This window comes from Ischnura elegans, chromosome 3, assembly GCF_921293095.1.
Source record: "Ischnura elegans chromosome 3, ioIscEleg1.1, whole genome shotgun sequence".
Lineage (NCBI taxonomy): Eukaryota > Metazoa > Arthropoda > Insecta > Odonata > Coenagrionidae > Ischnura > Ischnura elegans.
Window position 1 is genome coordinate 126,195,971 of NC_060248.1, and position 13,709 is coordinate 126,209,679.

The 13,709-nt window shown below is 32.9% G+C and overlaps 1 protein-coding gene and 2 long non-coding RNA genes across 4 annotated transcripts; 2 read left to right on the plus strand and 1 right to left on the minus strand.

Moving 5' to 3' along the window:
• Window positions 1–205: 205 nt before the first annotated feature.
• Window positions 206–3,346, minus strand: LOC124155127. Of its 2 annotated transcripts, XM_046528857.1 has the most exons (5): window positions 2,953–3,346; window positions 2,710–2,750; window positions 2,413–2,612; window positions 1,088–1,247; window positions 206–368 (listed from the first exon to the last, which is right to left on the minus strand). In XM_046528857.1, exons 1-4 carry the CDS (start codon window positions 3,033–3,035, stop codon window positions 1,158–1,160), a joined length of 414 nt encoding a protein of 137 aa, XP_046384813.1. In that variant the 5' UTR covers window positions 3,036–3,346; the 3' UTR covers window positions 206–368; window positions 1,088–1,157. The 2 variants fall into 2 exon arrangements, 1 of the variants encoding a protein (XP_046384813.1); XR_006864140.1 differs by lacking the exons at window positions 2,413–2,612; window positions 2,710–2,750 and having other exon boundaries at window positions 2,953–3,158.
• A 6,534-nt stretch (window positions 3,347–9,880) lies between these two features.
• LOC124155128 lies at window positions 9,881–11,898 on the plus strand. The gene is made up of 3 exons (XR_006864141.1): window positions 9,881–9,913; window positions 11,148–11,380; window positions 11,812–11,898. It is a non-coding gene; the product is annotated as an uncharacterized LOC124155128 (long non-coding RNA).
• A 186-nt stretch (window positions 11,899–12,084) lies between these two features.
• LOC124155129 lies at window positions 12,085–12,779 on the plus strand. The gene is made up of 2 exons (XR_006864142.1): window positions 12,085–12,178; window positions 12,328–12,779. It is a non-coding gene; the product is annotated as an uncharacterized LOC124155129 (long non-coding RNA).
• The last annotated feature ends 930 nt before the right edge of the window (window positions 12,780–13,709 follow it).

The window sequence follows — 13,709 nt, forward strand, 5'->3', positions numbered from 1 at the left end:
TCCTACGCAGGTCCAAATGTCCCACTTGTGGACATCCATTGGATGTCTTGCTCTGGACTTCTTATGGATGCGAAATGGCCCACTTGTGGACATCCATTACATGTCTTACTCTGCACTTCTTATGGATGGCTGTGGCACCTAAAGGGCACAAATGGTATCTAAAGGGCACAAACAATCTGCAGTATGGCAATAAGTGAGTAAAAGCCTTATTTTAAAAATTTATTGAAACAACAATTAAACACTATGTATTACACCACTAGTTACATTTTTCTTATTTTTAAGTCTATCATCAGAGTGCCTCAGCCAATCCTTTGTAGCTGAATCCACTTCTTTCCTTGTTGCAGCTGGGAACTTGCTTAGAACTGCACCTGTCATCATAAGCAAATTACCAGCATAAGACAAAGGATCATCACAGAATTGTAACATGTTCCGTATTGCACTTGCCACCTAGGTCAGAGCCCACAAATTTGGACTTTCTATGAGGCAACAGTTGGCAAATTACTTCATATGAGATGACAAACAAGGGTTTGAGACATGAGCTTGGCTGAATATACTTAGTCATTTTCTTGAGCGATTCTATTATCATTACTGTCATTACATGAGATCTTGAAATTACCTTGATAATTAAGGTGTAAGCAGTTAATTTTCCCACAAAATCCACCCGATAAATTTAAGGCTGGAGAGTGGTTTCATTACTTTAGAGAAATAAAACTTTAGTCCAAATGTTAATGAAATAAGCAAGCACAACAATAGTTAAATGTCATTCAAAGAAAACAGAAATTATCTCATGATTTTTTTTACAACAGGCAATCTTGAAAATCATAGGAATGCTAATAAAAATAATCGAATGCTAGGGTTGTATTGAAAGGGAGGGTACTACCTTTGAATACAACTCAAGAGACTAGAGAGCATAATTCAATTCTGGGCGCTGGACAGCACAAAATAACAAAAGTAATGTCCTTACAAGAATTTCAACAAAATGCAAGGAGGGATTGATGATAGCTCTCAAGGAAAATACCTAAGCTACTGACATATGTTGGGTCTCATTGAAGTATTTAATTAATAGAAATTTGAAAACTTTACTTACAGCTTAGAGCCGAATGAATGCATGTCTGTCCAAACTTTATGTTCCCTTTAAGGCCTTCCAATGAATAATATTATGCAATATTATCTAAGAATATTGCTCTCAACCCACACCTTGTTGCATCTGGTGGAGTAGAACCCCCAACTCTTTTCAAAAAATCAATCTGAAATAAAAATTATTATATTAGGGATAATTCATTGAACCAAAGGCTATACATATCCACTATGACAATTTCACATGAAGAATACTGGGTGTCCCATTTATCTTGACCACCCGAAATAACTTTTTGTCCAGATGGAAATTCAAAAATGTGTCAAGCAAATGTCCATTAGCCGTCAGGGGGACATTAATCAGCATGATTGCCTTCCTTTTAGCTTTGTTAATTACAAAGATATGAACAGCGGTACGTCTTTTTAAAATGGCACCCTATATTTTTTATTTGGCAGTTCATTTCCTCTCCTTAAGATTTATTCAAAAATGTAGCACAGTGGACCATTAACATAAACACAGTGTTATGAAAAATGACTGACTCAACAGCACTTAGTGCAGGTAGGTGGGTATTGGAACTACTCCACCAGTCATTCATAAAAAATATAGCGTGCCATTTAAAAAAGACATACCACTCTTCAAATCTTTGTAGAAACAAAGATACAAGGAAGGCAGTCATGCTGATTAATGTCCCCCTGAGGGCTTATGAATGTTTGCTTGACACATTTTTGAATTTCCATCTAGACAAAAAGTTATTTCGGGTGGTCAAGATAAATGGGATACCCTGCATAATCGGAATCAAGATCAAACAGTCTGCTTGCTTAGGAGAAAACAATATTAGGGAGCCAACGCATCTCAAAGTCTTTGATCACTCTATTGAGAAGTGCTTCAAGCAAATATAAAGTAAGATGAATCTAAACCATGTCCTATACTGGGCTGGGTAGTAATAATATTACCACAGATAAACTGATATTCACTTTATCATTATGGCCCAATGGTTTTATCCCTGAGTAATGTGCACGAATAGACTTGCCTCCAACAACTCAAATCCCACTACTTATCCCCTCTTTAACAAAATCGCAGTAACATCTTTCACTACAAAAAATTCTCAAAAATGAGACAAAATTAATTGAAATTTTTTCTTTTAATAACAATTGCCTGATTGGAACTTTGATCCAAAATTTTTTACATCATCATGAAGAGGTTTTTCACATGAAGCTACACTTAAACCCACTACACCACAGATCATGTACCCATGCATGATGTGCATCACTTTACATATTACTGTAGATTTATTAAAGACTATAATTCAGTAACATATGTACCAAACCTGTACTTACAAATTTATTTCTGATATTTAAGTTCTCCAATTCATTCTCAAAATCTATGACTAGGGTCAAATGCTGAAAAGGTAATTGCTCAAATAAATTCTCTTCAACCTTCTCATTGCTTTTCCCAGCAATTTCGTTAAGCCTAATCAGTACTTCTTGCTGATTTTGCAGCACCTGATTCGTTTTTCGTTCCATTTCTAGTTGCCATTCTATTAGAGAAAAATGCAAGCAGAAATAAATAACTGTGAATATTTTCCATTTGTAATTTATGTCTATAATTAAGCAATACTTCATTTTCCACCTTACCTATAAACTGCAACTTGCCATGGGCGATTGTGATAATTGCGCTAGCACAATAAACATACAATTTGATCAACAGTACACTTTGGATTTCAGTGCAACGATAACATCTGATTAGTTATTAACGTTTAACTCAAATCAACCAATATCTACGTCGGCAACACATTCAATAAATCCACTTGGTAAAAAATGGTTCACAATAAAATGAATAAACTCTGCCTAATATGAATAGTAATAACATCTACTCACACGTTTAGCGGTTGATACCCATCCGAGGAATCTGGAAGAATTTCACAAAAGACAAACAAAACACCGCACATTTGGATGATCATTTATTCGCAACTCAATGCAGATAACAGCAACTATATTCCCGTGACAGTAATACACAGTGAATACACAAATCCACAAATCACTAGTCACATGTAGCCGGCAGACATCTTGAATGTTTTGTATCGTTGGTAATCGACTTCCGACTATATCGATTGCAGTCGATAGATCGATATTTGTAAATCACGGGCGGTAGTTCCAAAATCGGAAAACTCTGCACTGATGACTTGAGAGATATCTACTACTGGAAGAAATAATCAGCTCCTGCACCATTAAGAAATTGTACATTCATATAATTTATGTTATTTACGATATACAGTGTGTCCCAAAAAGAATGACCCGATTTTAAATAAGATTATTTATAAGGAAGAAGGGCTTAACATAAACATATTGTATACTAAATTACTCACAAAAGACAAAATTTTATAAAAAACCATCATAAATGTTCAATATGCCCTCCATTGGCTGCGCGGACGACATTAGTCGATAGCTGAATTCATCCCAAACAGAGTGTAAGGTGTCTTCTGTCACTGAAGCTACAGCAGCTGATATTCATGTTTTTTGTTCACGAGGAAAGGGAGGAACAATTAACATGCTGTTTAACATTCCCCAAAAGGAAAAAATCGCATGGTGTTATGTCAGGGGGCCTAGGAGGCCAAGAGTGTAAAGCCTGTTCTCGCGGTCCTGTACGTCATCTTAGCGTGTGTAAATAAGCAGTCAGCGAGACTAACTGCTTATTTACACCTTATTGTTAGACCTAATTGTCATGCCAATGGTCTAAGGGTTGTACGCTCCACATAAGCCCTCGTAGTGACATTCAGCGAATTCAATTCCGATCACATCTGGCGCTGTTTCGCTTGCCTAGTGACATTTGTTTCAATATTATTACAAGTTAAAATCGGGTCATTCTTTTTGGGACACACTATTTTACATCATGTCCATTGAATGTCATTCTATGGCCTCCATATGGATGTCCCAGTTGTGACCTTAATTGGATGTCATTCGAATGACATCCAATGGATGCCCCAATAGGGACCTTACCAGGATGTCCTTTAAATGGCATCCAATAGGCATCCAAAGGACGTCCATAAGAGACTTATGGATGTCGGGATGTCAAATGGACGTCCATTGGACACCATGCAGTGGATGGGATATTTTCATCAACAGCAACATTTTCACCTACAGCAACAGTTTCATCAATAGCAATATTTTCATCAACAGTACATTTTCATCAACAGCAACATTTTCATCAACAGCAAATTTTTCATCAACAGCAAAATTTTTATCAACCGCAACATTTTCAGCAACAGCAATATTTTCAACAAAAACACCATTTTCAACAACACCAACATTTTCAACAACAGCAAATTATCAACAACAGCAACATTTTCAACAACATTAATATTCTCATCAACAGTAACATCTTCAACAACAGCAACAATTTCATCAACAGCAACATTTTCATCAACAGCAACAGTTTCATCAATAGAAACATTTTCATCAACAGCAACATTTTCATCAACAGCAACATTTCCATCAACAGTATATTTTCATCAACAGCAACATTTTCATAAACAGCAAAATTTTCATCAACAGCAATATTTTCAACAACTGTACATTTTCTACAACAGCAACATTTTCAACCACAGCGACATTATCAACAACAGCAACATTTTAAACAACAGCAACATTTTCAACAACAAAAAACATTTTCAACTAGAGCAACATTTTCAACAAGAGCAACATTGTAAAACGCAGCAACATTTTCATCAACAGCAACATTTTCAAAAACAGCAACATTTTTACAACAGTAACTATTTCAACAAAAGCAATATTTCATCAACAGCAACATTTTTAACAACAGCAACATTTTCAACAACAGCAACCTTTTCATCAAGAGCAATATTTTCATCAAGAGCATCATTATCATCAACAGCAACATTTTCATCAACAGGAACATTTTCATTAACAGCAAAATCTTCATAAACAGCAACATTTTCATCAACAGCAACATTTTCATCAACAGCAATATTTCATCAACAGCAACATTTTTAACAACAGCAACATTTTCAACAACAGCAACCTTTTCATCAAGAGCAATATTTTCATCAACAGCATCATAATCATCAACAGCAACATTTTCATCAACAGCGACATTTTCAACAACAGCATTATTTTCAATAACAGCAACATTTTCAACAAAAGCAACATTTTCAACAAAAGCAACTGTTTCAACAACATCAACATTTTCAACAACAGCAACATTTTAACAGTAGCAACATTTTCAACAACAACATTATTTTCAAAAACAGCAACATTTTTAACAACAGCAACATTTTCAACAACAGCAAATTTTTTAACAACATCAACATTTTTATGAACAGCAACATTTTCATAAACAGCATTATTTTCATCAAAAGTAACTTTTTCATAAACAGCAATATTTGCATCAACAGCAAAATTTCAATCAACCACATCATTTTTATCAACAGCAGCATTTTCAACAACAGCAACATTTTCCACAACAGCAAATTATCAACAACAGCAAAAGCAACATCTTCAAAAACAGCAATATTTTCAATAACAGAACCATTTTCAACAACAGCAACATTTTCAACAATAGCCATATTTTCAACAACAGCAACATATTCAACAACATTAACATTTTCATCAACAGCAACATTTTCAACAACAGCAACTTTTTCAACAACAGCAACATTTTCAAACCCAGCAACATTTTTAACAGAAGCATCATTTTAAACAACAACATTATTTTCAAAAACAGCGAAATTTTTTTTAAAACAGTAACATTTTCAACAATAGCAACATTTTTAACAACAACAACATTTTCAACAACAGCAACATTTTCATCAACAGCAACATTTTCATCAACAGCAACATTTTTATCAACAGCAATATTTTAATCGACAGCAACATTTTCATCAACAGCAACATTTTCATCAACAGCAAAATTTTCAACATACATTAACATTGTCTTCAACAGCAACATTTTCAACAACAGCAACATTTTCATAAACAGCAACATTTTCATCAACAGCAACAATATCATCAATAGCAATATTTTCATCAACAGCAACATTTCCATCAACGGCAAAATTTTCATCAACAGCAACATTTTCATCAACAGCAAAATTTTCATCAACAACAACATTTTAATCAACCGCAGCATTGTCAACTACAGCAACATTTTTAACAACAGCAAATTTTAACAAACAGCACATTTTCATCAACAGCAACATTTTCAAAAACAGCAACATTTTCAACAACAGCAAAATTTTCAACAACAGCAACATTTTCAACAACAGCAATATTTTTGACAACAGCAACATTTTCAACAACAGCAAAATTTTCAACAACATTAACAATTTCATCAACAGGACCATTTTCAACAAAAGCAATATTTTAATCAACAGCAACATTTTCATCAACAGCAACATTTTCATCAATAGCAATTTTTTCATCAACAATACATTTTCATCAACAGCAACATTTTCATCAACAGCATCATTTTCATCAACAGCAACAGCAACATTTTCATCAACAGCATCATTTTCATCAACAGCAACATTTTCATCAACAGCAAATTTTTCATCGACAGCAAAATTTTTATCAACCGCAACATTTTCAGCAACAGCAATATTTTCAACAAAAACAACATTTTCAACAACAGCAACATTTTCAACAACAGCAAATTATCAACAACAGCAACATTTTCAACAACATAAATATTCTCATCAAGAGTAACATTTTCAACAACAGCAACAATTTCATCAACAGCAACATTTTCATCAACAGCAACAGTTTCATCAATAGAAACATTTTCATCAACAGCAATATTTTCATCAACAGCAACATTTCCATCAACAGCAATATTTTCAACTACTGTACATTTTCTACCACAGCAACATTTTCAACAACAGCAACATTATCAACAACAGCAACTTTTTCAACAACAGCAACATTTTCAACAACAAAAATCATTTTCAACTAGAGCAACATTTTCAACAAGAGAAAATTTGTAAAACGCAGCAACATTTTCAACAACAGCAAAATTTTCAACAACAGCAAATTTTCAACAACAGCAACATTTTCAACAACAGCAACATTATCAACAACAGCAACTTTTTCAACAACAGCAACATTTTCAACAACAAAAATCATTTTCAATTAGAGCAACATTTTCAACAAGAGCAAATTTGTAAAACGCAGCAACATTTTCAACAACAGCAACACTTTCAACAATAGCCAAATTTTCAACAACAGCAACATTTTCAATAACATAAATATTTTCATCAACAGGAACATTTTCAAAAACAGCAACATTTTCATCAACAGCAACATTTTCATCAACAGCAACATTTTCATCAACAGCAAAATTTTCATCAACAGCAATATTTTCAACAAATGTACATTTTCTACAACAGCAACATTTTCAACCACAGCGACATTATCAAAAACAGCAACATTTTCAACAACAGCAACATTTTCAACTACAAAAAACATTTTCAACTAGAGCAACATTTTCAACAAGAGCAACATTGTAAAACGCAGCAACATTTTCATCAACAGCAACATTTTCATCAATAGTAATATTTTCATCAACAGTACATTTTCATCAACAGCAATATTTACATCATCAGCAACATTTTCATCAACAGCAACAGCAACATTTTCATCAACACCATCATTTTCATCAACAACAACATTTTCATCAACAGCAAATTTTTCATCAACAGCAAAATTTTTATCAACCGCATCATTTTCAGCAACAGCAATATTTTCAACAAAAACAACATTTTCAACAACAGCAACATTTTCAACAACAGCCAATTATCAACAACAGCAACATTTTTAACAACATTAATATTCTCATCAACAGTAACATTTTCAACAACATCAACAATTTCATCAACAGCAACATTTTCATCAACAGCAACACTTTCATCAAAAGAAACATTTTCATCAACACCAACATTTTCATCAACAGCAAAATTTTCATCAACAGCAATATTTTCAACAACTGTACATTTTCTACAACAGCAACATTTTCAACAACAGCAACATTATCAACAACAGCAACATTTTCAACAACAGCAACATTTTCAACAACAAAAAACATTTTCAACTAGAGCAACATTTTCAACAAGACAAACATTGTAAAACGCAGCAACATTTTCAACAACAGCAACATTTTCAACAACAGCAACATTTTCAAAAACAGCAACATTTTCAACAACAGCAACATTTTCAACAACAGTAACGGTTTCAACAACAGTAACGGTTTCAACAACAGTAACGGTTTCAACAACAGCAACATTTTCAACAACAGCAACATTTTCAACGGTAGCATCCCCAGTGAAAATTTTGTATACAATTTCTATACAGGATGTATACAATGTACACATTTTGTATACAATTGTATACAGCTGTATAGAATGTATAAAATGTGTAAATTGTACACAATGTATACAATTTTATACAGAATGTGTACAATGTGCACATTTAGTATACAATTGTATACAGCTGTATAGAATGCATAAAATGTGTAAATTGTATACTATGTATACAATTTTATACAGAATGTGTACAATGTGCAAATTTTGTATGAATTTGTATAAAGCTGTATAAAATGTTTACTTTGTATAAATTTTATACATTTTATGAAAATTTATACAGTTGTGTAGGCTGTATTAAATTTGTACATTTTATACAATGTAAAGGTATGCGTACATCAATGTGTAAATATCTGGGTTTGGGAGTTAAAGCACCACAACTATGCTCATTTTCTATTCTTTACACCGTAACGCATTTTTACTTTAAAAAATGGTGTTAAAAGTGTTGCTAATTATTTTTAAACTTAAGAAATTATTATAAACACCAAAGAGTTCCAATAAACCATTCCTTTATTGTTGGTTAACCGAATTAAATTAAAGAAATTGTAATATTTTGAAAATGTTTCTAAAATTGTTGCTAACTTGGTTTAAACATTAGTAATCGTTATAAACATAATAGAATAAGAGTATCACTCATTCCACGTTTCTCAACCGTATAAAATGTGGGAATTCTTAATTTTTGTAAAAGTTGCTAAATTTGTTTACATTTAAGTAATTGTTTTAATCAACAAAAAGGCTCAGCCAACTCTTCTCAACCATACAACATGCGGAAATTGTTACATTTTTAAAAGTTGCTAGCTTTATTTAAACTTTACATTTTCTTATGAACAATGTAGATTAATAAGTTATTAATTTGCTGTTTTGTAACCCGTAAGGTATGTAGAAATCGTTAATGCTGGTAAATGTTATTAGCATTGTTGATAACTTTGTTTAAACTTAGTTAATTGTTATAAACAATAGTAAACTTCAAAATAGCATTCATTTGTTGTTCTGAAACTATAGAAGGGGTGAAAATGTAAAAAAATAATTTCTCGCATAAAATCTCGCAAGTGAGCACGCTTCTTATTCCCGCCGATTATATTCAAATAATCGATTATGCAAAATAATCGGATGTCCATAATCGATTCAATAATCGCAATAATCGAAAGCAAATAATCGATTATTACGTACAATCGATTTCTTTGCCCATCTTTTGTTACCGTTATTTTGTGATGGCGAATTTAGCTGTGATGAAAAATATTGATTAGTAGCAAATATACGTTGAAGTATGCTATGGAAGAAGAAAATAATCCGTGCTTCGTAGTGAATACTGACAAAAAGGGATTGAAAGAATACTGTTTCATGCACAATTGAATCAACGCCTGAATAAGTTTTTGAATTCCCGGAAACAGTGGCTTTTAGCGTCACGAAGAGATTTAAGAAGTTGCCATTGTCAGCATCAACCCATCTCTGCTGTGCTGCATGTTAATGTAAGTAAATGGAACATTTTTTTCCATTCGATACTTATGTATGATTAATGAACCGCCAATTACTATCCATTAATTATTTAAGATTACTCATTATTTTATTCTCAGGGTAATTACAATTTAGCATGTTCTTTACTTTCGCTGGCATAGTGAAAAGAATCCATTCAGACGGTTAAAGTTGAAATATCAGGGTTCTCGCAGTAGAATCCACTTTGTTAACAGTTCTTTATGACATTAGTCTCAAACTCAATTAACTCATTTATGAATGATTTATCTTGAAAATGAGTAACTATTTGGAATATGTCGAGGAATAATAGCAATTAATAAGCTGTTCTAAACATAGCCATCAGTTGAACTCTCTCCGATCGTTATAATTTAGGCATTGATTTGTGCTTTAGTACATTTTAACAGACAATCCACTTGGCTTATTGTGTAGTTTTATGGGGAAACACAAGTGCTGCTGCTAGAGCATTCTCTATGCAAAAAAGAGCCTTGAAAGTTATGGCAAATGTGTCCATCAGGTCTCCTGGAAAGCCATTATTTCTAAAATATAATATAATGACACTACCAAGTATGTACATTTTTTACTGTGCATTATTTGTAAAAAAGAACCCTACCTTATTTTTACCAAACTCCTCGGTTCATGCCTATCTGACCCGTGGGAGTGAAAATATACATATTTTACAACAATTATGTGCCAAAAGAGGTCCACATCACTCTGCCTCGCTTATTTTTAACAAATTGCCTACGAGTATAAAACATATTTCAAATATTAATGTTTTTAAGACAGAATTTAAAAATTTTTTACAGCCTAAGGGTTATTATAATGTAAATGAATTCTTGTCTGATAGTGTATGACAACATGTATGTTTTGATGTTCTATGTCACATGTTCTATGTCTGTTCTATGTCTCCCTGACAATGTTCTATGTCACATGTTTGACCCATGGAACAATAAAGATATTATTATTATTACATATTGCACTCAAGGGCATAAGTAACACGTTTCTAAGTTGTTTCTGTACAATAAGATTGCAATCCTTAAAATTTTTGTTATGTAATCAATTACTCGTGTTTGTTGATAGAAAAATTAGTGGTATATTAAAATCTATGGTTATCACCTGTTTGATAAGCATGTAGGCAGGATTTATGATGATTAAGTACCAAGTCTGCTAAGGAAGTATAATGTAAGCAAATCAATTGGTATTAGTGTATTTATAACAATTTTATATTTACAGGCTGCAGTAAATTAAAACAACATAATAGCCAGTGCCTCATGTGGATGGGAGGAATGGCACCTGGGTTTTCTCACTTGGAGAGGAAAGTAGGTGCTTTATTGGCTTGTGACCCAAAGCAAAAGGGTGCTGCTGTGGAGGAGATGAAATTCAGCCAATTGCCATTGACATCAGATGAGGATTTCATCAAACTCTGCCGTAGGATAAGTGAAGATCCCTCATTTGAGCCAAAGGTGGTAAGTGAATAATGATAATTTGTGTGCTGCCATCCTGATTCAAATAATGTATGATTTTTTAAATGAAAGAACAATTAAGTTTTTGTAAGAAAGTTTCATAAGAGTTTCATTTGTAAGAAAGTTTCAGAAGTATATCTTGAGCTCGCCAGACATTCGTAGGTGCTTGGAATTCCAACTGCTATAAAAATACTCAAGTACAACATAATTTTGAAGTGGGTATGGATTAATGTCCAATGAAATATTAAAAATTTATGGTATGATTGGATTTTTGTTATTTCATATGCACTTGTGCACACATACTACATGTGCATACTAACCATGACAACTGTGTTAATTTCATTGGTGAATTTTTCTTCTGGCTGAAAACATGATTTTTATTATTCTTGTATTAGCTGTTAACTCTTCATTGATTTGGTCTTTTTTATCTCTAGATGCAATGTTTGGTAGCAGTTGAATGAGCACTTCTACAAAATATGTTGCGTCGTCTTAGAATGACAATGTAGCAGAGCTGTAAGCCCTTACAGGCAAACTTCAGAAGAATTCGGTTAAGAAATCATTTTATAGCACTCCAGTGTGTCCTGTTATTTTTTGTGAGTGCATCCAACAAGATATTCTAAGATTATTATAATAATTGATCATTGAAATGAACTTTTAACTTATTACATTAAGTGATATTAACAATGTTTTTTATAATTTTATAGGTGTATGCAGAAGGGTCGACCGTGATGCATCAGATGTGGAGCTGAAAGGGTGTCTGAGTAATTGGCTCAACCAGGCTAAAGTCGGGAAAATAAGATAGTAAGTAGTTGCTTCTCATTTCTCTGCCACACTAATTCGATCATCCCAGACATTTTCTTCATATTTTCCATTCCCTCTTACAATAGGTATACACTATAATGTTCCATGATATATCATTTCACATGGAGTAATTACTATTTTCTCTTCAGGGATTGGCAGGATAAACAGACTGAGGATCAGGCTGATGAAGACAATAATTTTGCTTAATAAGTTCATCAGTAACGATCTATAAGTATGTAACCATGTAAGTTCCATGCGCAACCTTGTACTCCCATAACTAAACAAGAATTCAAAAGAATGAAGTTTTAATTTTACATTCTCACAGCCAATCAGCATACTTGTGAATGTTTTGATGAAATTCGAGCAATATGTTTTTACCTTTTGAAGATTTCTGTATTTTAGTTATTACCATGTGTGGCCTAGGGGGTCATAAATTTTTTAAAGTGTTTCTGTCTTTGATGTTTCCTATTCAGTTTGTAAGTATTTCACTCACTTCATTAATAATGATTAACTATCGATGACTAGATATCTACTTTCGGTATGTCCACCGCTGCCTCAGCATGTACATAATTAATGAGAAAAATAAATTCTTCAGCATTTATTTGTTGCCCATTTTATTAAATAAATTTAGCTCCCAAATTCTGTGCATGTGAAATGACTAACAATTGATAGAGTGGAAAATTTTAAATTTTGTTGTTCTAAATTAATCATTATTTAGGAGAGCATTTTAAAAGCAGAAATTTTAAATCAGTTTTTCCTCAGCAAGTGTCACGACAGAAATGGTAGGTGTGGAACTAGTTTTCCTAGTATGTAGCAATGTGACACTACACATTTTCAGCAGGTGTGATGTGACAAGTTTGATGCGACAAGTTTGCTGCAAGTTTGATGCGACAAGTGTGCTGCATGTTTGAAAAAGCATAACAAGGCGGTTTGATTCAAGCTTGCAGGCTTGTCATGACAAGCTTTCTGCAAACTTACAACTATGTCGTGACAAGCTTGCAGCAAGTTTAGCATGCTATCTGGGATCAATGTTAACACACATAAAGAACTCAGAACAATATTTCAATTGCCAGCTCACTGAGGAGTCGATGAACTAATATTGTCCACCAACAAGAAGATAAAGGTATCACCAATTATCAATGGGAACACAAATTAAGAACTCAAAAGAGTAATCTAATTGCCAGCTCACTGAAGAGTCCATCAGCTAACATTGTTCATCACAGGAAGCTAAAGTTCTAAATACAAATGTATACAATTTTATACAGGATTTCCTGTATAAAACTGTACACAATTGTATACAAAATGTGTACATTGTATACAAATTTGGCTTCATACAATTGTATACAGTGTATACAATTTACACATTTTCATACACTGTATACAATTGTATACATTTCATACAATTGTATACGTTTCATACATTTGTATACATTTCATACAATTGTATACATTTCATTCAGTTGTATACATTTCATACAATTGTATACATTTCATACAATTGTATACATTTCATAAAATTGTACACATTTCA